The sequence below is a fragment of the Cyanistes caeruleus genome, chromosome 3 (genome assembly GCF_971803275.1).
Source record: "Cyanistes caeruleus chromosome 3, bCyaCae1.hap1.1, whole genome shotgun sequence".
Lineage (NCBI taxonomy): Eukaryota > Metazoa > Chordata > Aves > Passeriformes > Paridae > Cyanistes > Cyanistes caeruleus.
Window position 1 is genome coordinate 38,215,440 of NC_141703.1, and position 27,135 is coordinate 38,242,574.

The following is a 27,135-nucleotide window of genomic DNA, read 5'->3' on the forward strand; positions in this document are numbered from 1 at the left end:
ATGTGAATCAGAGGATATTTCAGCAGATCCAATGGAGTAATTACAGGGTAGGAAGAACAAACAGACTGTAATAGATAAGTGAGACCGGCAATCATATACAAACTGTTTACTTCCCTGCTGATGGATGAATAGAGCAAAGGGTCACCTAGGTGTTTTTTTAACTTTTTTTTTTCTGGCAGATTCATTCTTGAAATCAGGCTTAACAGAGAAGACCAGACTGAGCTTTTTTTTTTAACACAAAACACTTCTGTGGAAGTCTTCAACCACCATGCAAAATAGTTTTTATTATGGAAGGATAGTAATTATATCCCATTTATAAAAGGAAGGATGAGACACAGGGTTAACTAAACCTATCTCACAGTCAAATTGAGCCAGGGCAACAAGACCTTCCAATTCTTAATCGTGTTTTAAGCAGTGTCAAAGCAGCTGCCTTTGCTAGGCTGTAATCAAGTACTAAGAAAAAACCTTTGACTGAAGCTCCCAGAAACTCTGAGTCTTGGAGTCATTAAGCCTTTTATGACCAGTAACAAACCAGCTTGATAAAGGCATGATCTTACTAGGCACAAAGTCTGAGACACAGATAGTAGTTTTATGACTTCATCTTATGTCAACAGGGACATATTTGGACTCAAGCAATAAATCCAAATTTTCTTGTTTGATTTTTTCTTTTCGTTCAAGTGATGAAATTTTAATGTTCATTCCTTCAGTGTATTTTCAACTTATGAACATTTAAGATCTTCAAACTTCAAAACTGCTTAGCACAAGTAAGCAAGTTTAACCCTCTGCTTTCTGTCACATGCCATGTGCCATCTACCACTTGTCTTCCAGCAGGAAATGCCCAAACGTGCATCACACACTCCATAGAGAAACCTGGGAACAATCACTGCAACCAGTCAGCATACATGCAATAGCAAAAGCCAAGTCTCCTAGTGGTTTGAGTGGTCAAAGAAATATGGAAACACAAAGTAACCTGTGGCAGATGGACTGATTGTGTGCTAATGCAGTAGGGAAAACTACCTTTAACAGATTTCCCTTAGAAGACAATCCACAATAGTTTTCACTTTTCTGTGCTTGCTTTTTTCCTGATGTAAACTAGAGACCTTTCTTTTTAAAAAATAAAATTAAATAATAATAAAATACCCCTCCCAGGATAAAATAATTATACTTTTCATTTAAAAAATGGCAAAATAAATCAGTTCAGTTTCATAAGCCACCTCTCCTCATGTCAAAAGTTATTTTTAACTGTTCCTAATTTTTGTCAAATGAGTCAGATAATTAAGCATTATTTCAACAGAAGTTAATCTGTGCTTCTGATTTTTTTTGTCTTGTCACACAGACATTGACTTCGTGCGTATGACAACCCTGAGAAACTCTGAAGACACCTCTCCTTCAGCAGGAGGCTGGACCAGCCAATCTCCACAAGTCTCTTCCTAAATCATTCTTTGATTCTAGTCTGGTAAACTGGCTATGAACTAGACCATTCTTTCTGTTTCCACCATTTACCTAATGCTGAAAAAAAGATGGCAAAAAAGATCTCTAGACAAGCCTTATTTTGTGCCACCAAATGATATTCTATATTTATAATAAAAGGTACATAGAAAAAGAGATTTGTTTCAAAGGGGTTTCTGAGTCATATATGTATTTTTCCATTTTCCTCCGGACAATATTTCTGCTTGACCATCAGAACCAGCATTATACACAAAATCAAAAAACCCAACCAACCAAAAAAGAAACAAACAAAAACCCCAACAAAACAAAACCAAGAAAACCCCAACTGATTTATTCTGATATATGATAGATTCCTGGTGGGGAGTAAAACTTAATGTACACACCTGAATTTCCGAAAGAAGCACTAAAATTCTTTTGATCATGAAGTTTAGTTTGCCCTTAATGTTGAGTGTGAGACACAATCAAAATCATGACACAAAGACAGCTCAATAGCAGTGAGAGGAAGAGCCTGAAAATTCCATCTCAGCACAACTCACAGTAATATTGCTGAAGTTTAATTTTCCTAACCCTGTCATTTCTGCTGTCTGAAAAACAAATACCAGTGTACCCTTCACTACTTTCACCTAATTCCCTTTTGCATGTGGTAATTTTATTGTGACCACTATAAACACTGCAGCAAAGTAATGGAAGTTTTGCAGGCAGGCAGAACAATGAAGCAAAATGACTGCTGTTCTTAACAGGTATTAACAGCTGTATTGATTCCTGTCTACTTCCTCTTCATTTCATCATCTATGATGAAATCCTCTCTTTCATCCTCTGATGAAATCCTCCTGATCATCCTGTAGGATGAACAGTTGCCTCTAGGCATCCTCTACGCAATTTGTTCCAATACCAGTGTTTCTGTCAATTCCCTGCTCATTTACCAACTGCACAATTGCTTATGAGATTTTGAGGACCAATTCTCATTACTCAGGAACCAAAATATATGTCTTGAAATTTTGTGGCAATGCTAGCTTAAAATGTTTACAGGCCCACAAACCTATTCATCAGACTGCACAGCTCTGAATCACTTTTCATTCCCCAGGATTTGTAAATCAGAGAACATTCTTACACTATTTACCAAACAGCAAAGGTGATCTAATTTCTCAGTCATACTAAAACACAGATGGAAATGCATTTGGGAGAAAACACACAATTCTTGAGTTTAACTGATATAAATGGTATGCAATACACACTTCAGAGAGCCTTCTGTAGCACATCCTACTATTAGGTGCCTGGAAATCAGCAGAAAAGATTAACTGAAATTTCTACACATCACTGGAACAACATCTTGAAAAGAAAAAAACCAAGTGGTTACAAGATGCATTTGCAGACCAAGTAGCTCCTGACAGAACTAATCTTGTATTGCCTCTGGAACTGTTTGAGAACCAGGTATGTCAAAGTGTACACTTGGTCAACATATACACTGTAGCAACAGAAAAACTGTGTGCAAGAACAGCAGAACAGATGGCCCTTACAGGCGTTAAAGATGCTTATATTCCATTTTCAAGTCAAGAAATCTTTGTTTTTAAGGTTTACATCTGAAAACAACAAAAAAACCAGTAAAGTCTGACTTCACTGATTTGTCTCTATAGAAACCAGAAGAAAGACTTAGTTTTCAGATGGTGATGCTCTGCTCACCAAGTCACTCCACTGCATTCAGACTGCATCTGGTTTTGTTTTCAAACTTAAAAGTTTCAAAAGCTATGGTGCAAGTATTACATTTAAATGCTTATTTGACACATTCCAGTATTTTGAGTGGGGAAAGAAAAAAAATAATTTAAATTGCATTTCTATTACATAAGGTGTATGAAAGTGTTTTTATTATTAAAACACTATTTTGGAAGAATCCAGTGCTGTGGGGAAAAAATGAAGATATTGAGCTTTGCTTATTTCCTTATTCATTTTATTTTAATGTCAAAACATATAATTCCAATACAATATGTTTCAACACAGCAGTCAAACAAATCAACTTTCTTGGCTTTCTCTTACATTTCTTCTAGAAATGAATCTTGCTTATCCAAATGTCTAAAACAGGATTTCCCTGCCTAGCTGTTTGCCTAGAAAAAAATTGGTATTTCCCTACTGATTTTTGGCATCTGTCAGTTTAGTCTCTCTTTTCTATACCACATGCACAATATATTCAGGCATTTGTTTCCTCCATTTGCAGGCAGAATGAAACCACTGAGTTAGGAATTTTGTGAATGTTAGCATCACAAAATTAAGTTACTGTTTAAAAACTGTTGCTGCTATAACAGACCTACATTTTCCTGTTCTGAGGAACACTTTGTACTGCATGAGGTTTCATACATTCCAGCTGCCACCTGTATATGAATTTTTTACATTTGTTTCCAGCCTTTGATCCTTTTCTTCTCACTTTCACCACATTAAATTTCCTACGTGCATTTTGACTCTTTTTCAGCCAAGCAGTAAGACAGAGCAGAGTGGAACTCTTGGCTTCTGATGCTTGCCAGAAGGTGTTAGGAGATATGTAGCCAATGCAATGCTCAGTCTGATCCATTTTTGAGAAAGGATTTAAAAATTCAAACTGACTGTTCAGAACAGAAACAAGAGCTTGAGGTTTTGACACCACTATGAACACAGAATAAATAAATAAATAAATAAATAAATAAATAAATAAAGTTTGCTTAAGATAATCAGGTGTTTGTTATAAAGGTGTCAATTAGATGACCAAATGAAATTTTAGCTTTTAGGTGAGAAAGTGACTCTGTATATAGTGACATTATTAAAGAAGGGACTAAATTAGCAAAACTATATGACTCACTGAAAGACATTTAAAGCCACTTATGTGACTCACATGGGAGAAAAGACAGATCAAGAGGGTACAATGGGAATGTGCATTATGTGAAGACAATTGGACTCCTCTACATCAGCTTCTGTCACTACACTGGTGAGGTGACAATTCTGTCACATAGCACAGATGGAGTAGCATCACCCATTAGAAGTACTGCTTTTCTTCTGAGGTTAACCTAACAAAAAATTCAAGCACCACAAAGTTACTAGGTTTTACAGAATGCACAGCCCAGAAATGCAGATGATTCCCTTACAGCTCTTTCAGATTTCATTGTTTCTCAGCAGCAACAGCTGAATGACATGATATCGGCCAGACCAAAACACAGCTCCAGGAAGGGCTTGTCCAAAGGGATGTGGGGAACCCTGGGAAAAAGGAGAAGTTAGGCAGTAATGTTTTCACGTTCATTGGATACAGGAGAAAAGGAGAATGGGGAAGCTTTCTGTGGGTGGAATTCCCCATTTCCCTCCTACAAGTGTGCACAAGTATGATGAATACCATATGCCTAGGGAATGCAGGAAGATCAAGAGAATGAGGGAAGAAATATTCATCCAGACCTGTACTGTATGCTGTGTATATAGAATTATCTTATGTATACATGGGTCATCTATCTGAAGAAGGGAATAGTAGGGGCAGTTTCCCAATAACCAGTGATATGAAAGAAATCAGATTGATGGAATGAAAATGTTGTCCCCAAACAATGGCAACATCTTTTGACTTGTCATAAATCTAAGTAATATTTTCATCTATCAATACACAGTTCAGTTCATTACTGTCCAAGAATAATTAACTTTCTAGAAGGTATAATTTTGGATTGAAACAATATAGGGAACACACACTGTCATAGCAGCAGTTAAAAAATTACAATATACTACTACTACTTGATTCCCCTATTTCATTATATGACAAAGCATTTTTACTATTTGCTTCCAGTGAAAAATGCAGAACAGATGTGGTAGGTGTTTAAGTTGGAATTATATTATTTGCTGTTTAATGGACCCAACAAGGATGAAGAGCTTCTAGAATATAATTTTTAACATGGTCTATATTGGTCTATGTCAAACAGCAGGGCAACCATTCACTTTCACTTAATGTTTTGCTTGTTTTGCTTGTTTTGCTGTAACTCCATAATGTCAGTAGTTGACTAAGAATCCATTTGTTAACACAAAGTAAATTTTAAAATATAAATGTTTCTGTTCAATGTTTTGACTGTTATTTTTCCATCAAATCACAAGGACTGGATAAAATATGTTTTTCCTGACACTTGAGCTTGTTACAGAAGTTCATCAACCACTTGTATCTAGAAACAGTAATTTATGCCTTTCTATTGAAAAGATGCCTGAACTTCAAACAAGTGAGCTTGTTCTCCAAATCCTTCCTACTTAAAGACTCCCTAGTGGTCATTTATAATATGTGGTCGTTTAAAAACTTGAAACAGTCATATTTTGTAAAGTATTATAAACATTGCAGAAAATGAAAGTTCTTAGTATTAATAAATTAAAATCAATGTTTATTAATCAATTTCAAAAAAACTATTAAGTTTACAAACTTATTAGCATGACAAAAACTATGTTTATACTACCACAGATCCTCCTCATTAAGGCAGAGCATCAAACTGAGGAGAACTTGTTTCACATTCAAATAAAATAAGCTTCAAAGAAACCTCTGGAAGAGATCATCTAGTCCACTTCTTTGTCTGGACTCATAAACAAGGGTGTGTTGATCCCTCCTGAGTTGTGCAACCTGTTCTTGAAGCCCCAGCCACAGAGATTCCACAGTCTCCGTAAGACAAGCTTTTCACTATGGTCAAAACCATTTCACCTCTTGGGAATAGGAAGCACAATGAACAGATTGTTTGGAGAAACTAAAACAAACTGTAAAATTTCAGCGTGCTGTGCCACCTCTCTTAGGGAGGAGAAAGAGGGGAAGCAAATAGAAATGATGTTACAGGAGTGTACACCTGACTTACGCCTACTTTAAAGTTTCTGTGGTTACGATTCATATCATAACAAGCTCCCCTACAACTGAAATACATCTGCACGAGTAAAGCATGAGCTAAGAAAGAGCATTTGATTATGCACAACTGTGGTTAACTTCTACAAAGTCTGTGAATACCCAAGGCAGTTCAGCTCCTCTTGGTGACATGCCTCCTTTAAGATTCCTGGGACACAAAAGCAGAGGTTACTGGTTGGAGATGGAGCCACCAGGGAGTGTAAAGAGAGCCAAGGTGGATCTGACTTCCACCCAGATCCTCATGGAAACAACTGTTCTTTGATGAGCCAGAGGAATGGATTAGGACAACTGTGAGGAGAAGTGCCAAGGAACTGAGCCAGATAGAGATCACCCAAAAAGCAGAAAAGAGGGAATGCAATTAGTAAAACAAATGGGTAATTGTATATGACCAAAATGTTGAGAGTACGGGTGGCAACCACAGCTCACGCAAAAAAAAAAAAAAAAGAAAATGAAGGAAAAGCCAAGACAACACCTGAAATGCAAAAATACAGAGAACTGGAAGCCCATGAAAGGCCAGAGGAATTACGATCTTGTTTCAAAAGAGCTTGATACATGGTGTTCCAGACAGAATATGATTATTTAAAAAACCTCTTAGTTCCTTCATTAGGCGCCAATGAAATAAAAGGAAGTCTGTGCTCATTGTACCATTTAAATATTATCCTTCAGGATATTAACCAGTAAGAACATAATATCATCATGGGAGATGACCTTTTGAAACCTCCTACAGAGAAATCATCTTGTATTTTCTGGACAATATCTGTAAATAAAAGCTTTTCTAACCTATATGTAAGTGTATATACACTTAGAGCAGTTGATACATTGAGAATAGAATTTCCTCATTTACAAAAAGTCATATACAAAAGCTTTAGGATGGTGAGAGGAGAGAGGGTTGAGACTTACCCTGCTCATCCAATTACAAAATATTAATTTTATTATGACTTTCCAAACCAACCGACCATTTAATAAAACTTGGGATAAATCTGTCAGTGTAAACAATTCCTTCATTTAAACATACTTTGAAAGATGGTTTTCATTTATCAGATTGTTTCCTCACAGAACTCTCATTCCTGCTAAGTCCAACTCAGACACTCTGGAGAAAAATTATTTTGGTCAATGTCCTGTCAAACTACCACTAAGTAACATATAACTCTTTAAAGCAGCACAATACACAGAAGGAAAACAAAACAGAAAATCATATAAAGTGCTGTCAAGCTTAAAAGCATTCAAAACTTTGTAGATGTCATTGTTATTGTTTTACCATTACCACTTGCTGGTAAATGACAGGGTCTATATTTTGCTGTCATAATTTCGTCCGCTATTACCTAGAGATTTTGGTCAAACAAGGGCCAGACTTTCTGTGAGATCAATTCTCTGTTGGCATAACTTTATTGATTTCATTAGACTTCTGTCAGAAGAAAACACTGACTTCTGTTTAGCTTTATTTAAAAAGAAAAAAAAAAAAAAAGAAAAAAAAAAAGGGGCAGCTACATCATCTGCTTTTATTAAAACATATTTTTAACCCGAAGAGTAGAGATGAGTGACAGGATCCATTCCTAAATCTAACAAAGTACATGACTGGGGTTTGGTAATTTTGCCAGTCCCATCTCCAATCAATTTTTTGCTATATTTCTGTATCATGTACACACAGTCTGTAGGAAGTTAAACATTATAAATCTTGAAGAGACAATTATTTTTTATTGTGATACAGAAATCTATGCCACATTTAAGTCTCTCTATTACCAATGCCAATGATATCCTCTAACATTTCTCTGCTATGCTTCAATTAATTAAGAGGCCTTGGGGGGAAAAAAAAGCAGTAAGAAATGTTCCAGCACTTCTCACTGCAGGATGATACCCTAAAGCCCTGTGACTGAGAATTTAATATGTTCTAGAAAGAGAAAAAAGTTCACTGTTTCTGGGTTTGCTGGACAAAAGGATTTCCACAAATGCCAACTGCAGGCAAACTCACATAAATGGAAAGTAGTTGTACCCACTGCAATAGCTCCTACATCCTCCATTCCCATCCAGAGGAACTGGATGTAGGTGATGGGCAATTTTCCTTCAGTGATAGATGGCACCTTGATCTCTTCCTAAGCACAGCCTGGGAGTTGTGCTTCATTGTACTTGCTGTGTCTCTGGTGAGAGCTGTGGCTTGAAACAGAAGTGAGAATGAAACAGAATTATTTCAAAAGACAGTCATTAGAAGTACCAGTGCAACAACAGTGCTTCAATTAAGTGTTTCAAGACCATTTTCTGATTTTAAATACATTTCTTACTGGTTGTCTGCTTCCCACAGAATTTACCCAACTACAAAGGTACCAGAGAAAAAAACTAAATAAATTTGTAACACTCACTTCTATGATTCTGTAACAGAAGGTCTCAGCCTTACCTCTGCATGTTAGACTACAGATGTACAATTTATTCACTGTCACTACTCTTTCCAGTTTAAAAACTGTTTGAGAAAGGGCAGAATCTGTCAAGACAATTAGGGTTAAAGTGTGCTATGTTCTGTGAGACAGCATGAGGGGTTTTTTCATGTAAATATATAGTGATTAAAAGACACAATTCTGCAAAAGCATTTTCTGGAGAACCACAGTTCAGTATGTTCTTGTGTGACTTTTCGTCACGGCATCACGACCATCCAGCATGATTTAGTCTTTCTGCAAGTATGCCCACGAGATGAAATTGGTTGTCCTCCTCCACTTCAGTTCTTTCCCATTCCTCAGGTGAGCAGTCTAAAGTTCTCCAGTAATCCTTCAAAGCATGACTTCACAAACCACTCCTTTGAGGACTGTAGTCTGGAACACAATCCACCAGGCATGTCACTGCACCTACAGTTCCCTGTGGGACTGACCTGCTACAAATTCACTTCCCCATTTATACGTGGAACAACTTTAAGCTGGAAGCACACTGAGTGTTTCCATAAAACCAAGTTGTTCTCACTTGGATAATACACAGAGAAATCAACAAGTATGGCATGCCTAATGCACAGGTAGTTCTTAGGAAAAAGAATAAATTACTATTTTCTGTAGGAAATAGTATTTTTAGGACCGAAACATGAAACATAAAATGTGGTTTTTGACACAGCCTTAACTGATAGTTTTAATACTAACAGATTTTACTCTTATGCCTCACAGGGACTTGGTGGTTTGAGAGTCCCTAGGAAGGACTCAGAAACTTGGGTTCTCTTCTGAATCTCATTATCAGCTTTAGATGATCAGGAGGTATATCCTCAACCTTCCCTCTTCAATATCAGAAGAAAAACACATACCTTCTAGTAATGTGTTGCAAGAACTGCAAAGGTAGATATAAGAGCTGGATGCTGTGACCATCACAGTTCAGTTCAATATACCAGGCATGTTCCCCACATCTGAAGCAGGGCTTGCATTTTTGGGAGGAACCACATTACTCACGGGAGATACAGACATAGAAATGGTTTGGATTATGTAAATTTAGCTCTTGTTCACAGAATACCATTCATTATTCATTTCTTTAAAAATGCCTGTATCTTCATCTGCTGAAAAGACATTCAAATTATATACCAACTCTACTTGTGTCCAATAATTTCCAAAGGGGTAAGGATAAACAAGAAATGAGTCTGGATGTTTCAGGATGTGGAGAGAAATGGGGTTTTCTGAAGAGGGGCTTTTGGCTTCTGAGATTCAATGAGCCTGTACCATTTGAGTCACCCAAGTATCCAGTTAATTCCTGCAAAATACTGTTTAAAACACTTGGAGTAAGGAAATGGGGTGCAAGAAACCTGTGTTCCGTGACACTGCTGTGTTACCAAACTGTTTGCCATGTGTTCCCTACATTTCAGGCAAATGGATGAACTAAGTTAAATTATTAATGTTTTATCTTGCTTGAAACATATTGCCAGGTTTGTAAACTAAACTAATTTCAAATACTAAATAAACTAATAAACTAAACAATTTCAAAAAAAATTTTCCTCCTGTTGTTGCTGCATAAGTTCACTGGAGAAAACCATAATGAATACAAAATTACAAGATGCATAATAGTGCAAATGCCCAGGACTCTTCAATAAATGTAGATAGATTTAGCATTTCTTAGCTGCCAACCACACAGCTTCAAGATTTAAATAACCTTAATACCACCTTTTAATTAAATAGGAAATTATATGCAAAACAGGAAAAAATACTTAAATAATCTATTTTTACATACAGTAGCCTCTAACATCTCTAATATTTAAAATGACAGACACCACCTGGTTGAAAAGACTGAACAGAACCTGCTGGAGGCATACAACTGGAAAAAGCATTCCTGAGAAAGATAGATTTCGGCAGTCTCTTTGGGGCACGGCAGGATTCACCACCAGCCCGCTCACAATCTCCCCAGCTCAGAACTGCCCCCAGAAACAAAACACTGTGACCAGGTGCTCTGGTTAGAACATCTGCTGCTGCATGGGGCTGCCAAGGCAACAGCATTCGGCTGTGACGTTTTCCAAATCACAAAGTTAATGCTCAGCTCACTCCTGACAGAGTTGGCATTCCCAGTGACCTTCCCCATAAAAATGACCCAGATATGACTCCAAAAACTCTGACTGCCACTCTTAGGTCACTGACAAGAAGGTGTTCCAGATTATATCACTGATGCTACTCAGCTGGACAAGCAGAAGAGCAAAGCAGCTCTTTCAAGAAAGGGGACAGGTGCAACTCCCATTAAAGTCTCTTGAATCTTTATTTTTCTGCATGTATGAGTATGGTCATACAACTGCTCAAGTTGGTGTTCCAGCCCACTCCCAACATATGAAATGTACACAAACACCTATTTGCAAAAATTACTCCCTCCATTGCTCAGAAATGAAGCTTCTAAATAACTTTTAAAAACAGAGTTTGAAAGAAGAACAGGTTTTTTTTCCCTTCATAGTCCTTCCATCTCCAAAGGAAATTTGAATCCAGCAACGCAACTGTGGTACACATGCCACAACATGGCCTCGACCACCACACCCTCCAGTTAAAACACTGATAAGTTCTGGTACCACTTATGCACTGTGGGGTCCTTCTTGCATGGCCAAAGTCAAACTCCAGTACTTTTTTAGCACAAATTGCCCTTTTTCCTAGACAGCACTAGCAACGTGTCCTTTCCTCTCAGAAAAGCTCATGGAACATTTTTAATCAGTGATATGTTCTTTTTCAGGACAAACTAGTTGGGAACACTAACACTGCTTGGGAACACTACCTAGGAAGACTAAAGGTCTACAGTGCAGTGCCATAAATGATGATTGTTTGAATTCTTTGACAGGACCAACTATGAACAATGAAACTTTTAATAAGCATAGAAAACTATACCAAGACAGACAGTTTGTCCAAAGAAGGCTGTCATAAGAGCACATACTGAAACTCATCCACTGATAAAGCAGGTAAAATAATTAATAGACCCTTCTGCAACATTTAATAGACCATTTACTTTCTATTCACCATATCTTTTTTGTAATAATGATATCAAAACACAAATATTAATAGAAGAGGACAGCCTGTGTAAGCCATTTTTTCATAAAGAGCATTCTTTCAAATAAATAAAAAATATACTTCAGTTCATTATCAGCCTGTGAGGAGCATAAAAATTCAAACACACTTCAGAACACTTATTTGCATTGATAAAAGTCACACAAAGGGTTTTTTTTCCCCCCTGCAATGGATAAGCATGTCACCCCAGACTACAGAAGGACATAAGACAAAGGAGATGCTGGTCCCCACCTTGTTTTGCTGTTGGTGCCAGCCTGAGGACTACATTCCAGCTCTGCTAGGTGCTGTAAAAGCCTTTGCTTCCACGTGCCCAACACACTTGCTTTTACTTTATAAACTAGCATCTATTTTCCATCAGTAGTGCCTACAGATAAAGGTGCTCAAAATGAGGACTAAGCAACTAGGTACATATTGTTTAATAAGTTACTTTTAAAGTGCTTCCCTTCCATTAATCTCCCCTGCAGTTTTTGTGTCTAAGATTCCTCCTGCCTCACCACTTCTATGAACCCACACACTGCATTTGAAACTACAGCAATTGTCATTGCATCAAAGGCTGCTTAATTTTACCCAGATCAGGTACCAACAGCACAAAGTTGAGAATAATACAGGGTTTAGCTTGTGCTTTTTGTGTCTGCTGGGACCTCAAGCACTTAGCAAGGCAATGAACCTGCAATGAGGTCTATGCTATCACGACTTTGTTTCTTCTAGAGCCTGAGGAACCTGCTTTGAGATGAATATGGATGCTATTAATCACACCTACACACCCTTGCTCTGGGTGAAAAATGTCACAAAGTGCCAAGTTCTGAAGTCCGGACTAAGGTAAACTAGGTCAGAGCAGAATTGCAACCTCCATTTTCATCAGTAGCCTCCTGCCCTATTTTTAACTTGGTCTTTAAGGAGGCTCTGACTCCAATGGCCACATGTGCCACAGCTGAATCTTTGCAAGCATGGCCTCTGACAGAGAAGAGGCTTATACCTGTTCTCAAAATCCAGGGATTTGAATTTCCCTTTGGATCAAATGGCAATCAATGCAGGTCACAGGCTGACTTTTCTTCACACGTTTAGCAAGAAATGCTGCTCAATGAACAATCAGAGTGTCAGACCTCCCTTCAGTATGAATACAAAGGCACAATTGTTAGAGCCTTTCCAGCTCAACTTTGATAGCTCTGCCTAAAGACACAATTCAGCTTCTGTGCAAAGAGCAGTCCTGAGCACAAAATGTCCTCCAAATTCCATCTTCAAATTCCTCTCTCCCTCAAATTGGATGTATATAGTACCATTCATCCAATAAACCCCATGGATTCATAGCTATGTGTTACATTAATACTTTAATTTGGATTTATCTTGTTATTTCTATATTTACTCCTTCTCAAATTAATTTTTCACTTGTGCTCTCCACGTAGTTTAGAATTTTACAGATCAGAAAATAATGGCACTTATATCCTTTTGTCCTTCATGTTATGATAACACCTCTAGCTGTGAAAACCTATGACTAACACTGGCATTATATTGCTGAACTAGTCTTAAAATAGGTACAGCACCCACAGCGACCACAGCTTTGGAGAAAGGAACAGAAAAATCTTTCATTGGTCTGAAAAGCAGCAAGTTCTACAGCAACTGCTTATGGAAAATCACACTGGGCTACCATTTTTAGGTGTAAAAACACCATTTAGAGTGTACACTTCGCTGTAAAAGGTACTTCAGTTTGGAAGAAAAATGGTTTATCAAATGTTTATAACTAGAAACCCAAAGATAATGAATACAGTTCTGAGCAAAGACAAACCTTCTTCATATGTTGCTGTCTATGTCATCACCAAATTGTGCGTGTCTTTTGATATCACCACCTACAGGCAGTGCAATCACAGCGTCACGTGTCACACGCTGGCAGTTCTTGCGGTCCATTCTCTAAGAACATCTAAAGTGTTCACACTTCAGTTGGCCAAGGAAGCCTATGCTTAGTTTCATTTTTCTATCTTCATTAACCACAGACACAGTAAAGCAAGATTAAATAAAAAAACCCAAACCGATCAAACAAAAAAAACCCAAAAAACCCTTCAAAAAACAAAACAAAGATACCTAAAAACACAAACGAAAAACAAACAAAAAAAAAAACCACCAAAAAATTCACTAGAATTGATTTTCCACTATACTGACAAAAACCCCACTGAGAAATAGGTAATAAGCAGTGATGTGACAGGAATTAGTCCTATATCCCACTTTCCCTTGTACACAATATGAGCTCCACTTATGCTAAGAAACCCTGAGGCAATATGCAACTGTCTGAGGTCAGAACTACTATCTGCAAATAAACAGCAACAAGCATAAATCCTTCTGAATGAATCCTGAATGAAGCATAAATCCTTTGGGGATTTGATTGGTTTTGATTCAGTCTTCCTCCTCTTAGTTCATCTCCTTGAATATCGGCAACAAAAGATAAAACAAAGATGTCCCTGACATTGCAAAGAGAATAACAGGACAGTATCTACTTGATTTCCTCTACACCCCATGCTACATTAAGCAAATAAAAAGGCCAAAGAGGAGGACAAGAGACTCAGTGACTCAGACCACAGTACTTGGTTTTTCTCTTTGTTTCTGACTCCATGAGGGATCACCTATTACTTTATCAATCCCAGTGGGATAAAAGGCAAGAAAATTATTGGAACTCCCTCTAAAGCACCTGGATGCATAATAGGAGAGAAATACAACAAAGAAGTCTCAAGGGAAATAAAAGGACAGAAACACTTAAATCTGCTCTTCTGTATTACTCATGGCATAATGTCTTTTCCATTTTTATAAAAGGTTTATTAGAAAAATCAAATCAATCAGATGGACATCTGACATTTTCTTTACCTTCAGGCCTTCTCTCTTCAGAATATGATTGTTCAACAACTGGTCCAGAAAGTGGATCTGACACAGAAAGTGTCTTTAAGATAATGAGCTGAATATTGAGCAACTAAATCTTTTGTTTAGCTTGGGACAGGCAAGGGAAGTGGAGATATGTCTGACTTGACTGGCAGGGAAACACAGCTATCTTTGGCATTTGTGACTCAAACAACTCTGCCTGTCCATCTCTGAATATGAACATCACTGGTGATCAGACATCAGTCACTTGAAAAAGGAATCACTCTGGCAGCTTGAAAAGTAGCTTGTTTTAAACAGCATTAGCCTCAAATACCATGGCTTTCTAGGGGGATATGGAAAGAGTGTCTAGAAGTTCTCCATGTGGTACCAGTCAGCAGTTACTGTTGCTGCCTAAGTCAGCAGAGATCCACAATTAAAAGCGACAGCAAATGTTAAAATAAAAACAACAAAAAGAAAATTAAAGCAAGAAAGAGAAACAGAACTGCAGTAAGACATTATGGTTACTCACTTAGAGGAAATACATCTTCATCATTAAGTCAAAAAATGGCCCAAAAATGCAAATAAAGGGAAATATTTCATATACTGGGAATTGGCCTGGTGATTTAATGTTAAGAAACATCACTGGATGTAGTTCATTTAATAGTTGGGTAAGAGAAAATATTATTTATACAACATAAGGTCCAGTCTCCTGCCAGTTATCCTAGATCTGACCTTCTTTTCTATGCTCCTTTCCTCCCATGTATACACAGTTTCAGTCACTAAAAATATGGGGGAAAAATGAAGAGGGCAACAAGCGCAGCCTGAAAGGAGGTGTTTCACCAACTGGATCCCAGCTCCTAAAGAGTTACCTGGGGCTGCTCTCCTGCAGTGCTAGGCAGCTCTGGAGTACAACAGCTGGATTTTTGGCACAATTGTCAAAAAGCCCAAATGAAGCAAGCAAAACTCCTGCGCCGTTCACCGTTGTTTTCCTCCTCAGGACTTCGTACTGAATTTTTTGCTACTTATTTTTTTCCAGAAGAGAGAATTCAAATTATTTCACATCTCAGTGGTAACATGGTAACGTGGCTTCAATACTCTAGCTAGGAGTCACAAAGTGACAAGTACAGAAAATAGGTTTTAAAAAAACTTTAATCACTTAGCATTCACATCTTTGAATTGCTGGATGAAGTGCCACCCAAAAGCTTAATATCGTTAAGAGATCTCTTGGCTCTGTTTATTCTGTGAGCACACTTTACCACCAAAGCCCTGATAAAACTTGCAGCCACTGTTCATGATATTAACAGGAACATGATGGTGGAATTTACAGTGGAGTATTAAAATTGAAGGAGTTTTCAGTTTCCTTTTATGCAATTAACCCGCAACAACAGCAAGCACTTTGAAATAACACTACCAATCAAAAAACTAAGGTCTGGGACAGCAAAGCACTGAAATGCTATGGTATTTCTTATTTGGGGGATTTAACACTGCTAACTGCAGATTTATAAATCAGTTTCTCTACAGAACTCTAAAGTCATAGGTACAAAATATAAACCTTTTTCTCATAATCTCATTCTTGGTCTTTTCATGTTATTACTGGACTTCCTGGATAAATTGTTGCTAAAATAAATTTGGTCTTTTTTCCTACAAAATTTGCCAAACCAACTGCTGGAATGCATTTTTATTGTCCTCTTACTAGAAGAATTTCTGTACCATTCCCATTGACCTAATTGCAGGTTTTGGCCTGAAAAGATGACACGTTTCTGTGAATCTGGTAAAGCTGTTGAAACAGGGATACTAGAAATGAAGTACACTTCTGGCCCCTTTCATCAAGCTCCAGGCTGAATCCCCTTAGGAATGTGATGGCATTTCTTCTCCCTGCTTTTTTCTAAAATCCTATTATAAGCTGCTTTAAAAAAGGAAAGGGAAAAAAAAAAAGGGGAAAAAAATGAAAATCTGACCGAAATAACCCAGAAACTTAAGTAAAAACAGCTGGAAAGATGAAAAGAGTGATAATGCTTAGATGCAAACCAAAGCGATATGTTGCAACAACTGGAAGGGACTATATTTTGTCCCAGAAATGTATGTTATTAAAGAATCAAGTGTCAGTGGGGAAATCCCTGAAACCACAATACAATTACATTGTTTTAAGTCTTTATTTGGAAAGCATTATCATTACTTAGAGAAAAACAGAGTTTTCATGTTTATATAGCAAATGTAAGTGTGGTACATCTTACAGCAAATTTTTTTTCTTATAGCAGGAGAAGGAAAAAATAATCACAGGACAAAATTGATTGTTTGGAGATAGTTTAAAGCCAGGGTAGATACCATAAACCATCATTAGGCAAGCAATTCAAATGAAGAAATATAAAAAAATATGAGCAATATTACATACTGTATTAGATTTAAAACACAGTTTGCAGAGCCTCCAACCCAAAGCAATTTCTGCTTTTGCCCCTGATGCAGACAAACCTTGCTCAAGGCTAAGTACCATTTTATGGCACACACAGTGCCTGTAACTTCTATCCTTTAATCTGGCAAAATCCTTGGATGTGCCCACAATTCCATGTAGAGTCATGTTCCAGAGACCCATATATAATCATGTCTCTAGTGTTTCGGTGTGCTGTGTTCCTGGTTTTAATATATACTCCCAATTTTCTAAGCTTCTGTCATCATCAGGGCTTCCTTACCTGTGCAGATTTTCCCGTCGTAGGTCTCGCACACCCAGTCATGGCACTCGCAGAGAGGACCGTAGTATTTGCCAGACTCGGTCACTTGGCAGATGCAGACTCCGCACTCACACCTGCCTCTGTCATTGCACAGCTTCCCCCCTGGGACGCGGCACCTGAGCTCCGACTCAGCCCGGGACAGCCGGCAGGGAGCAGGAATACCCAAACCGCTCCTGTGGGGGACAGCAAACAGAATAAGCTTTGGTCAAAGCCAGGGGCTGCAGCTCAGAGCTGATGAGAGCTTGGCTCATCATTTGAAACCACCCTCCTGTCATTGGCTTCAGCCAATACCCAGGATATTGTTCTTACCACCTCTTCAGCTATGGTTGCAAATTATTACTTGCCTCAAATCAACCAATTTTATTAATTTCCATCAGAAATCTCATTGCTACCTATAAAGAATGCTTATACTTTATTTTACTTACCTTTTTAACTACATTTGCCTCATCTACTTTCCCATCAGGCAAATCTGGTATATATGCATGGACACGTGTGGTTTGATTACCCATCATGAAACATTTTGATCTTAATTATTTCAAAAAGCTTAGAGACACCATATTCATCCAAACATCTGGGTAGCATAACAGGAATATGTATCACACAGCATACTTAAGGTTGATTCTAATAAAATAATGTTTGCCAAAGCAATCCTTCTGGTTGTCATGGATCAAGCATATATGATCCATGTTTCCAATGGAAAAGGAAACCAGAGTAATCATGGCTTTCCATCCAACACTGTAGGCTGTGGCTGCGGTTTCGGTAAAGGCAGCAGAATCCAATTCTAGATCCGCAGGTATGCAGCTCTGCCGTGCAATTGTACCGTGCACTGGAGCACATGGAGATCAGGACTTTCAGGAATGCTCAGGGAAAATCACACTTTGTGTCATCAGGAGCTGAATCGTACATAAACAAATAAAAAAAAAGTACTGCTCAGGCCAAAACCAGGTCTTCCCAATACTGAAGATGTAGATGACTAGAACCTGTCCTTGTCAGACAGTAGATTTTGCAAGGCTCTGGAGCAAAGGACTGCTGGCTCTAGGAGCCAGTGTGCGCTGGCTGTGTGGAGGTGGAGAGTGAAGGGCAGTGCACCTCGTTGTGCCACCACACCAAAGCGCAGCAATAAGCAAGGTTCTGTGGTTAGGTGCCTGCTCCACTCAACCAGCAGAATTCAGGGGTTTGGGTGTAAAGGGTCGTCACAAGCCAGCTCTTCCCCCTTCACTGCTTTCAGAGTATGCATTTGGGGCATCGAATGCGTTGTTGCAAGTAACTCCACGGTCTGCACGGGCACCTACCTACTGAGGTTCCCAGTGACCCAGAGCGCTCCTGTCAGTGTCACCTTTAAGCAGGCAGAGGAAGAGCCAGCAAAACGCTGCACAGCTCCCTCCTCAACCCCAGCTTGCACACTCCTGGCACCTCGAAATCAGCCGCACCCCCCCGTGAGACCTGAGAGCCGCACTTACCGCAGGGCCGGGGGCGCGGCGGGCAGCGCGGGGCCCAGCAGCAGCAGCAGCAGCAGCAGCAGGGCCGGGGACAGCATGGTGCGAGCTGCGCTGAGCCGCACCTGGAGCGCTGCTGCAGACGGCCGGACGGACAGCCGGACAGACCCGCCAGGCAGGCGGAGAGCTGCGGGCTGGACAAGCCCGGCTCCGGCGCTGCTCCCCCCGTGCTGCAGTGGCTCTGATTAGCTGCCTGGGAGCGGGATTTGGGCAGCACTCTGGGAAGCAGGCCGGTGCCAAACCCCGAAGTTTACAGTCTAGGCAGGGAAGTAATTAGAAACAGTTGCGCAGCCAGATGGTTTATTTTGATGTTTTAAAAGTGGCCCGTTCACAGATGTGAACGAACTGTCTCATTCTCAAAGTGCAGGCACCGTAAATATTTGAGGTATGTGTATCCCCCCGTCCTTTGACAGACGGCTGCTTGGGATAATCTGTGAAACTTGTACCGAGGAGGAGACAGGACCAGCGCTCCGCAGCTGCAGCATCCCCGCCTGGCTGCTGGAGCACCTCCCTGGCGCCTGCCTCCCCAGGTCCGTCCCTTCCCTCCTTCCCCTAAGGTCACCTGCTCGCGTCACAGCTCCGTGCGACACTGCGGGCTGCCGACCTGCAGCAGCATGAGTGGCTGCACATTGGAAGTATTATTAGTCAGCCATTTCCTAATGCCTTGTTAAAACACAGGCCAATACTTCATGTCAGCAGTGGGAGATTTTTGAATTGCTTTAAGCTAAAAGGAAGGATAGTCTCTCCAAACGAACCAGTTTTGGCAGGTAGGGCCACGTGCACTTCTTCATGCCGCAGAAAGGTTTTTGACTCCTCTGGCTGTCCTGGGAAATTGCTGATTGCCTGATACCCCCCTGGGATGGAAAGATCTTAAAGAAAGAAACTTAGACCACAAAAGATGGTTAGTTAAAGGTGTCCTAGTCTACACATACACGTTTTTAAAGCAGGCAGCTGACAGAAAATTACCCTGGTTTTGAAGCCTGTATTGGAGATTAAGATCAGTAGCTTTCTCAGAATGAAACACTCTTGTTTTAATTTAATATTAAATATCTAATATTCCACAGACCGTTTCATAAAACATTTTAAGATGTATTTAAAAATTTCTGACTTGGAGTTTGCCTTTATGAGTTTAAGTGGGTGTCTTGCATTTTACATAGTGAACTAAAGGCTACAATTTACAGCATTTCTGCTAACATTACTAGTTCTGCTAGTTATCTTCCTGCAAAAAAAAGAAAAAAAAAGAATGCATCAAGGATTTTAGCTTTGTTCTGCTGTCCTTATAGATGACAAAAAAACCTTTAAAGTCTAGTTTGGGGCCAGTTTTCAGTCAAGTACTCAGTTGGAGGATAAAACTTTATTGAAACACAAAAAGAAGAGACCGGACAAAATCTGCTCTAGCATATTTGTAAACACACATTCTTATTCCTTGAAGATATACAGGTTAAACCCAAACATTATTCCAATGGACTATTAAAACACAAGACTTTTGTCATATTTTAGTAAGTCATCTTGAAGTTGTGAGATGCAAAATTTCACTTCCTACTCAAAGTGTATTACCTTCTTTATGAAACATAATTTTACCCTAAATACAAGCAAGTAGAATTAGGATGTAAAAAAATCTAAAAGTCCAATATACAGCTGTTGTATACTGAATCTATTTTTACCAGTTTTGCTGCCCTTTATATTTCATATTGCAAATGTGTTAAAATGTTTTCTTGAGCAACACAGATCATTAAAATCCTGTGTTGAATGATCTGTTTGCTTCAGTCTGTGAATGTTTACAGTCCTGCTAACCCCATGCATTTGACTTACTTTGATGGATCTAGTGAAAAAGGAAGTAATATTGGCAGGCATTTACTTCTGACAGTCCATGAACTTTGAAGTCCATGCTTAATGAAGCACTATGTGTTCTGTGTGATAGTTTTTGAAATGTATTTATAATACTGCAGTAAAAGAAAATTTATAAATTAAAACCCTTTAGATTACAGAAAGGAGCACTTTCAAGAACAATGTGATTGTCAGAAATTGTACTGCCTGAAGTCTCAATTTAGAGAAGAATAAATAGAAAGCTTTGCATTTTAAACAAGAGTAATTCCCTTTTAGTACTAAATTTATCTTTAATCCACAAATTTAAAGGCTGCCATCTGTTCACCTTCCTCCTTTTTCCCTGAGCAGACTGTTGCTGACAGGTACTCAGAATACTTTCAAGTAGACTACAAACTATAACTTCAAATGTACGTGGAGAAGACATTCACCATGATATGATGAATTTATCACTGTCTTATTTTTTTATTTATTTACATCTGTCATGTTTTGAAGAAATACACACCTTTTGGCTGTGGACCTTTTGCGTTTAGAAAAAGCATACTTACATAGTTAAAGGGTGCATATTTGAAATGTGCACCCAGAGCTTGTATTTAATAAATGCTTTCATGAGTACCTGTCTCTAATAGAACATCTTAGTGCTCCCTTAATGGATTACAACACTTTCTCAGATTATTATTTAATTATTTAAGCCTAGAATGTTTGCGTATATGTATATGTATATGTATATGTATATGTATATGTATATGTATATGTATATGTATATGTATATGTATATGTATATGTGATGTGGATGTATTCAGGAGCTAATTGGCTTCCAAACAGACTGTAAATTCAATTTAAAAGAAGTCAGTCTCATTCTAAATGGGAACCTCACATACTGCCTTGAGAATTGCTCACTTCATTTCAGCCGCTCCTTTATACAATCCTAAGGAACTTAGTTATTTACTGGATAATACCTACAGGAAGCACAGCACCCGTAAAATGCCACTTTTCTCATGCACTGGAGTTTCAGACTAGGCTCTAGACCTGCTTGGTAAGTGTATAGTTTACAAGCTGTAATGCCACTGCTTGCAGAGTAAAGGTAGAAAAGAGAAAGCATATTGCTGATGAGGAGGAGAAGCTGTAACACACCTGCTAATACTAAACAGACTTTTCAAAATAGGCAGTAGGTTTAAATAATACATGTCAGACTCAAAATTACTTCAAATGAAGATATGGAATAAAAAAAAAAAAATAGGTCTTATAAGCACACTTACACTTAAACCTCATTTTTAAAGTGTATCCCTCTTACTGTTCTTGATAAAAGTTTTCAGGATTAGGTAGAGAGATTGGGATAAACCTTTTTCCTGCAGTTTTATTGACCAGTAGAGGAACCAGTAGGGTAATTTTCTATCCAAACTGGTGAAGGTTATTTTTTTTTATTTCATTGTCTTCTGAATTGTAAAAACTAAGCTGCAAGCCTGGTAGACAAGATAATTCATAGGCAGTGATTTTATTTTTTATAGACAATGTCTTAACTTCAACTTTACCAGAACTGTTTATATAATAAATCAAATAAGAATAATATTCAAAAATAAGGAAAAAAAGAAAAAAGGAAAACATTTTTACTGTAAGTGTGATCTCATAATGGAGCAGAATGCCCAGAAATGCTGTGGAATCTTCAGCCTTGGACATAGTCAAAAGCCATCTGGACAGGGTTTGGGCAACATGCTTTAGGCTATCCTGCTGTGGGCAGGTGGGTTAGACTAGACAATCTCCAGAGATCCTTTCCAACCTCAAATATTCCATAATTATATGACTCTGATGGCATAATGCACTATTGAAGAAGGTTTGATTTGGTTTGGAGAGGCAGATGGACTCCGCCTATTCCTTTATTACAGCCTCCTAGTGAATGTTTTAATTTTGTTGTCACTTTAATAAAGCCATCAGCTTTGTAAAAAATTCCATGCCATTCTTAAGGATTTTCTTCTTAATAAAACAAATCAAAGTGCACATAAAGTGAACAGTCTAAGCTTAAGAAAAATAGAAACCATCAAAATCTATCAAATAATCCTCCTGGGTTTCCATTGAAGCCATTTAAGTAACAGCATGGGTTTGTAAGAGTGGAGACTGAGGCATTCAAATGCAGAGGCATTCAGTTACATCAAAATTTTCTAAAATTAACCAGAAGTTGAAAATCCCACATATCAAACAAGTTATTGTTCCTCCATAAAATGTGGAACAAAGAGAATTGGAAGTGTCCAGTGATTCTTCTGTCAAGGATATATAATCACTAAAGTAGATGGCTGTAAAGATCTATGAGAAGCCACTTCAACAGCCATGAAGCAAAGTACTTGATGGAGTTAACTAAAATCTGTCTAAATTGAACAGTTCAGAAATGCATGCAGCTGTTGAGAGTCATCACTGTGCTGATGAATGTCATCCCTAGAAGGAAGCAGGAGACAGAGTAAACCAGAGCTGTACAGAACTGAAAACCTTGTGTTAATTTTGCTGACATGACATGGAACCTGGGACAGCTGATGGTATCACACAGGGAATACAAATAGCTTTTGGAGTTACAGGATCAAGGTTAGAACAAGATAAAAGCTGAGCTGGTCTGAATGTAGCTGGCCTGAATAGTACAGAACATAAGCTACACAAACAGTTCATAGGCCAACATTAATCAAGATGTTATTTTGTTATACTTTAGTGTAAAACCTTAGCTTACTCCTTCATGCCTCAGTTGAAACTTTAAATAGCTGGTAGGTCTTTTGTTTGTTCAGTGTTTGCTAGTGAATCCCCCTACACAGCAGTAATAGCCTGCTTTTACAGAGGCTTTAAGTAGGCAGAAGATATTTAAGCATGATCTTGCAAGAAAGCTCAAAATGCCAGCAACAATAGTGCATTTTAAAACCCAGTCTACTGTGTTATTAACTGTTTAGCATTTATTTCAGAAACCAAGTAAAGCTCTGTTATAAGCCAAGGTAACAGTATAATTAAAGAGCCTGAGAAAGGAAATAAAAGGCATATAATTTTTCACCACAAATTATTACTTTATGGTCAGTTTGTGCCTTATTTCTCAAAGGGACAAGGTTTCTTGATGCTGGGAATATTGAAAAATAAAAAATAGTGGTAAATACTGTCGTATTTGTGATCTTTTTAACTAGTTACCTGAATGAGTTACAATGAAGGATCTTTCTCATCCTTTTTACCAAAGAGCTGTTCCTATGGATAGCAAATTTTAAAAATAGATGCTGCTGACTTCTTCAGGACAGAACTGCAGCAACTCAGGTTGAATGCCTAAATTGAACATATGCACACCAAATACTTGAGGGCAACAGCAACCATCCTGTATGGTTTCAATGCTATCTTGCACTGCTTGCTGTTAAATCATATATGAAGGAGAGAGAGAAATTAAGAAAAAGGAAGTGTGGGAAAACACCACTACTGTCCTTCTGAGATCTCCATACCTACTGGAAGCAAACTAATTCTACACACTGTTAGTAGCAGACTTGGGACTCTCTGTAAGGTGTGAAATTAAGAAAACCATAGTCCATGTCCTTTATTCTGGTTCCTCAGTGTTGATACAGGTCACAGTTTTTAACTCATCCCAATCAAAGTTACTCATGAACATTAACTGAGTTTCTCTTGCTGTCATTTGTCTGATGTTGCTCTGTGACCATTTCTGTTATAGTTACACACCACTAGCCAGAGCCATAAAGAGCAGATAGGTGAAAGCAAACTGGGCTGCTCAGCTCATCTGATTCACGTGTTATTCATTCCCAATAATACTAGGGTGCTGCTCAGCATGCGCAGAGCAGGACTTCACACTATGGGAGAACATTTTGGTAACCACCATTATGATGACTAAGGACTTGGACACCCTGAGGCTAAAGAGCAACAGGCAGGAATTCAGCAGTTTTTTACTTGTATCCTATGCCAAAATGATTAAATCTTACTTTGGGTCTGGAGTTTAATTCTGAATCGCTAAATGATATTTTGTGACCTTTTTTAAAAGCTCAAGCATAACTTCAAAATGAGTATTTCATGAATTCTTTTAGTCATTATAGACAGTATGAAATCTGATCAAGCACTGTGTTTTTTCATAAGTGGTAGATCAAATTCCAATAATAGCAATCCCAATAAGATCATCTCCTTGTGATGTTCTAAAAATTTGTTTACATTGCTCTTCAACTACTTAACAAATACTTAGGGAAATTAAGGACAATAAAGCAAATAAAGATTAAATAAATTCAGAAGTAAAACCAGGGCTTGAGGGCTATTCAAATTCTGTAAGGAAATATACTATAAATAGATGCTTTGAATTCCCCATTTTTTTAGGAGTGAGCAGATCTAGGAAACTTTGGTTTGTTAATTATTTTTAATCCGTGAAGATCTTACTGGATTTGCAGATTATGTTACAGAAATGAAAGTTATAGGTAAGGTTGAGAATTCTCCCCTTAAATTCTCAGTACAAATCTTCTGGAATTTTCAAAAATTTTCTCTTAAATTGACATTTTGCCATGACCAATTTCAAACATGTGTTGGAGTTTGAAGGATGAATAAGGAAATTCCTTTATCTGGTCTTGATTGTCGAGATGAGGTTTTGTTTTTTTTTGGTAGAGATGAGATATTTCTTTACTAAAAAGTATCTTTATTTTTGACCTATTTAACATTAGCATAAAGTAGTATTGTAAGATTAATTCCAAAATTCTGTCTTTATTTATATGTTTATGGCTTGCTCCGTAGGCCAGTGTGAATTAAAACTTTTACCCTAAATATTAAAACATCATTACAGACTTTAAAGAGGTTCTTTGAAAAATTATATCAGCAATTTTATAGACACCTAAGTTTTCTTCTTTATCCTCATATGCCTGCTAAACGCCACTCAAGTTCTAAAATGTCCATAATTGCTTTATCATGTGCCAAATCTGGAAGTAAATTTGTGGTTAAACAGCAAAGCAAGAAAGGGCTTTTTCTTGCCAACAGGAGACCTTCACCATCTGCACAATTCTATGAATGGAAGACTACTCTTTCGCCTTTGCACACAGGCAGCTACATCAAGGTATCAGGGGCTAAACCTTTCTTCCAGCATTAGCATCATCTGATGCAAGTTGTGCTCACAGAGAAACCAGTCTCCTGCTGAAAAGTGTGGGTCCCCACTAGCAGGTTGTGAGTAAGGGCAGGTAGTAACAATATGTTACCAAATACATCACCAGGTGAAAGGAGGAGTGTCAAATACACACAGAAACACATAGCCTATGTAACACAAACCAGTTGTAAGGAAATTAATTCTTTTTTTCAGGGAACTCATTAAACACTATCTAAATTACTGCAGCATATTTTGAACCCCCCTCCAACACATGACAGATGCTAATACGTGAATTCGGTGGCAGGCCACCAAGGCGGTTGGAACTGGAGCATGAGGAGAGGCTGAAGGAGGTTGGCTTTTTCAGCATGAAGGAAGGATGGGTTTGGGGACACCTAGGAGCAGTCTGCCAGATTCTATGAGGAAGATGTCAAGAGGACAAAGCTGGGCTATGCCCAAGGGTGCATTGCAGGAGGAGAGACAGCTGACAAGGGAGGGTCCAAGTGCATGTCAAGAAAAAATTCTTTCAGCACGAGGCCAGTCCAGTACTGAAACAGGCTGACCAGGGAAGCTGTGCAGTCTCTTTCTTGGGAGGTTTTCAAGATCCAACCGGATAAAGCCCTGAGCAAGCTGGTGTGATCTCATCTCTGAGCCTGGTTTCAGCAGATCAGTCAGACCAGATGGCCTCCTGAGGTCCCTTCCAACTGGAAAATTGTTCTGTCGAGAATTATTTTTCAGAGGCCAGTATATCCATAGAAAAAATGTTACACGAAGTCACATCTGCTGGAAGATGTTGATTTCCTTTGTTTAGATATAGCTGCAACGTTTCACTGTTTGCAACTGTCAGTTTTCATTTATGAGATGCTATCACCAACAGCATAATGCTGCCTAGCAACTTATTCCAAGTAATGAAACATTAAGTGGGGAGGAAGAGACAAAATGGGAAGAGTATTATTTGTCAGCACATTTATTCTTAAATTGTTTTGCTTTACAAATTTTTTTCTCATGAAATATCAGCTGACTGCAATCAAAAACATCAAACACTAAAATTAGGTGCTTAAATTTACTGGAATTGCTAATGCTGGTAATACTTGTAAGTAGTGCTGGCAGGACTGCATCTGTAATCCTGAGGCCAGCTCCCTAACTGGCTTATTAGTTTTGGTTGCCAGCATCAAATAGATATAATTTAAAGGAACCTAATACAATTTATGCCATGCACTTTCCTTCAGTTTTCTGGGGTATTTTGCTACGGGCTTCGTCTTTTGAATCCTATTCCACATCTTTACCATCTCCAGAAAGTTATAGGCTTACATTATTCCCCATCATCCAGTTTCATTTAAACAGAAATTTTACACAATTTTACTTTTTTTTTTTTTTT

General features: G+C 38.3%; 1 protein-coding gene across 1 annotated transcript in view; it reads right to left on the minus strand.

Annotated features, from left to right (window-relative positions):
* The window catches only part of ITGBL1 (integrin subunit beta like 1), a 124,398-nt gene extending 105,359 nt beyond the window's left edge, over window positions 1–19,039 (minus strand). Inside the window, exons 1-2 of the mRNA XM_023947216.2 lie at window positions 18,827–19,039; window positions 17,328–17,539 (exon numbers count right to left, since the gene is read on the minus strand). Coding sequence (XP_023802984.2) covers window positions 17,328–17,539; window positions 18,827–18,903 — 289 coding nt within the window. The 5' untranslated portion in view covers window positions 18,904–19,039. The remainder of the gene's footprint in view (window positions 1–17,327; window positions 17,540–18,826) is intronic.
* Window positions 19,040–27,135: the final 8,096 nt, after the last annotated feature.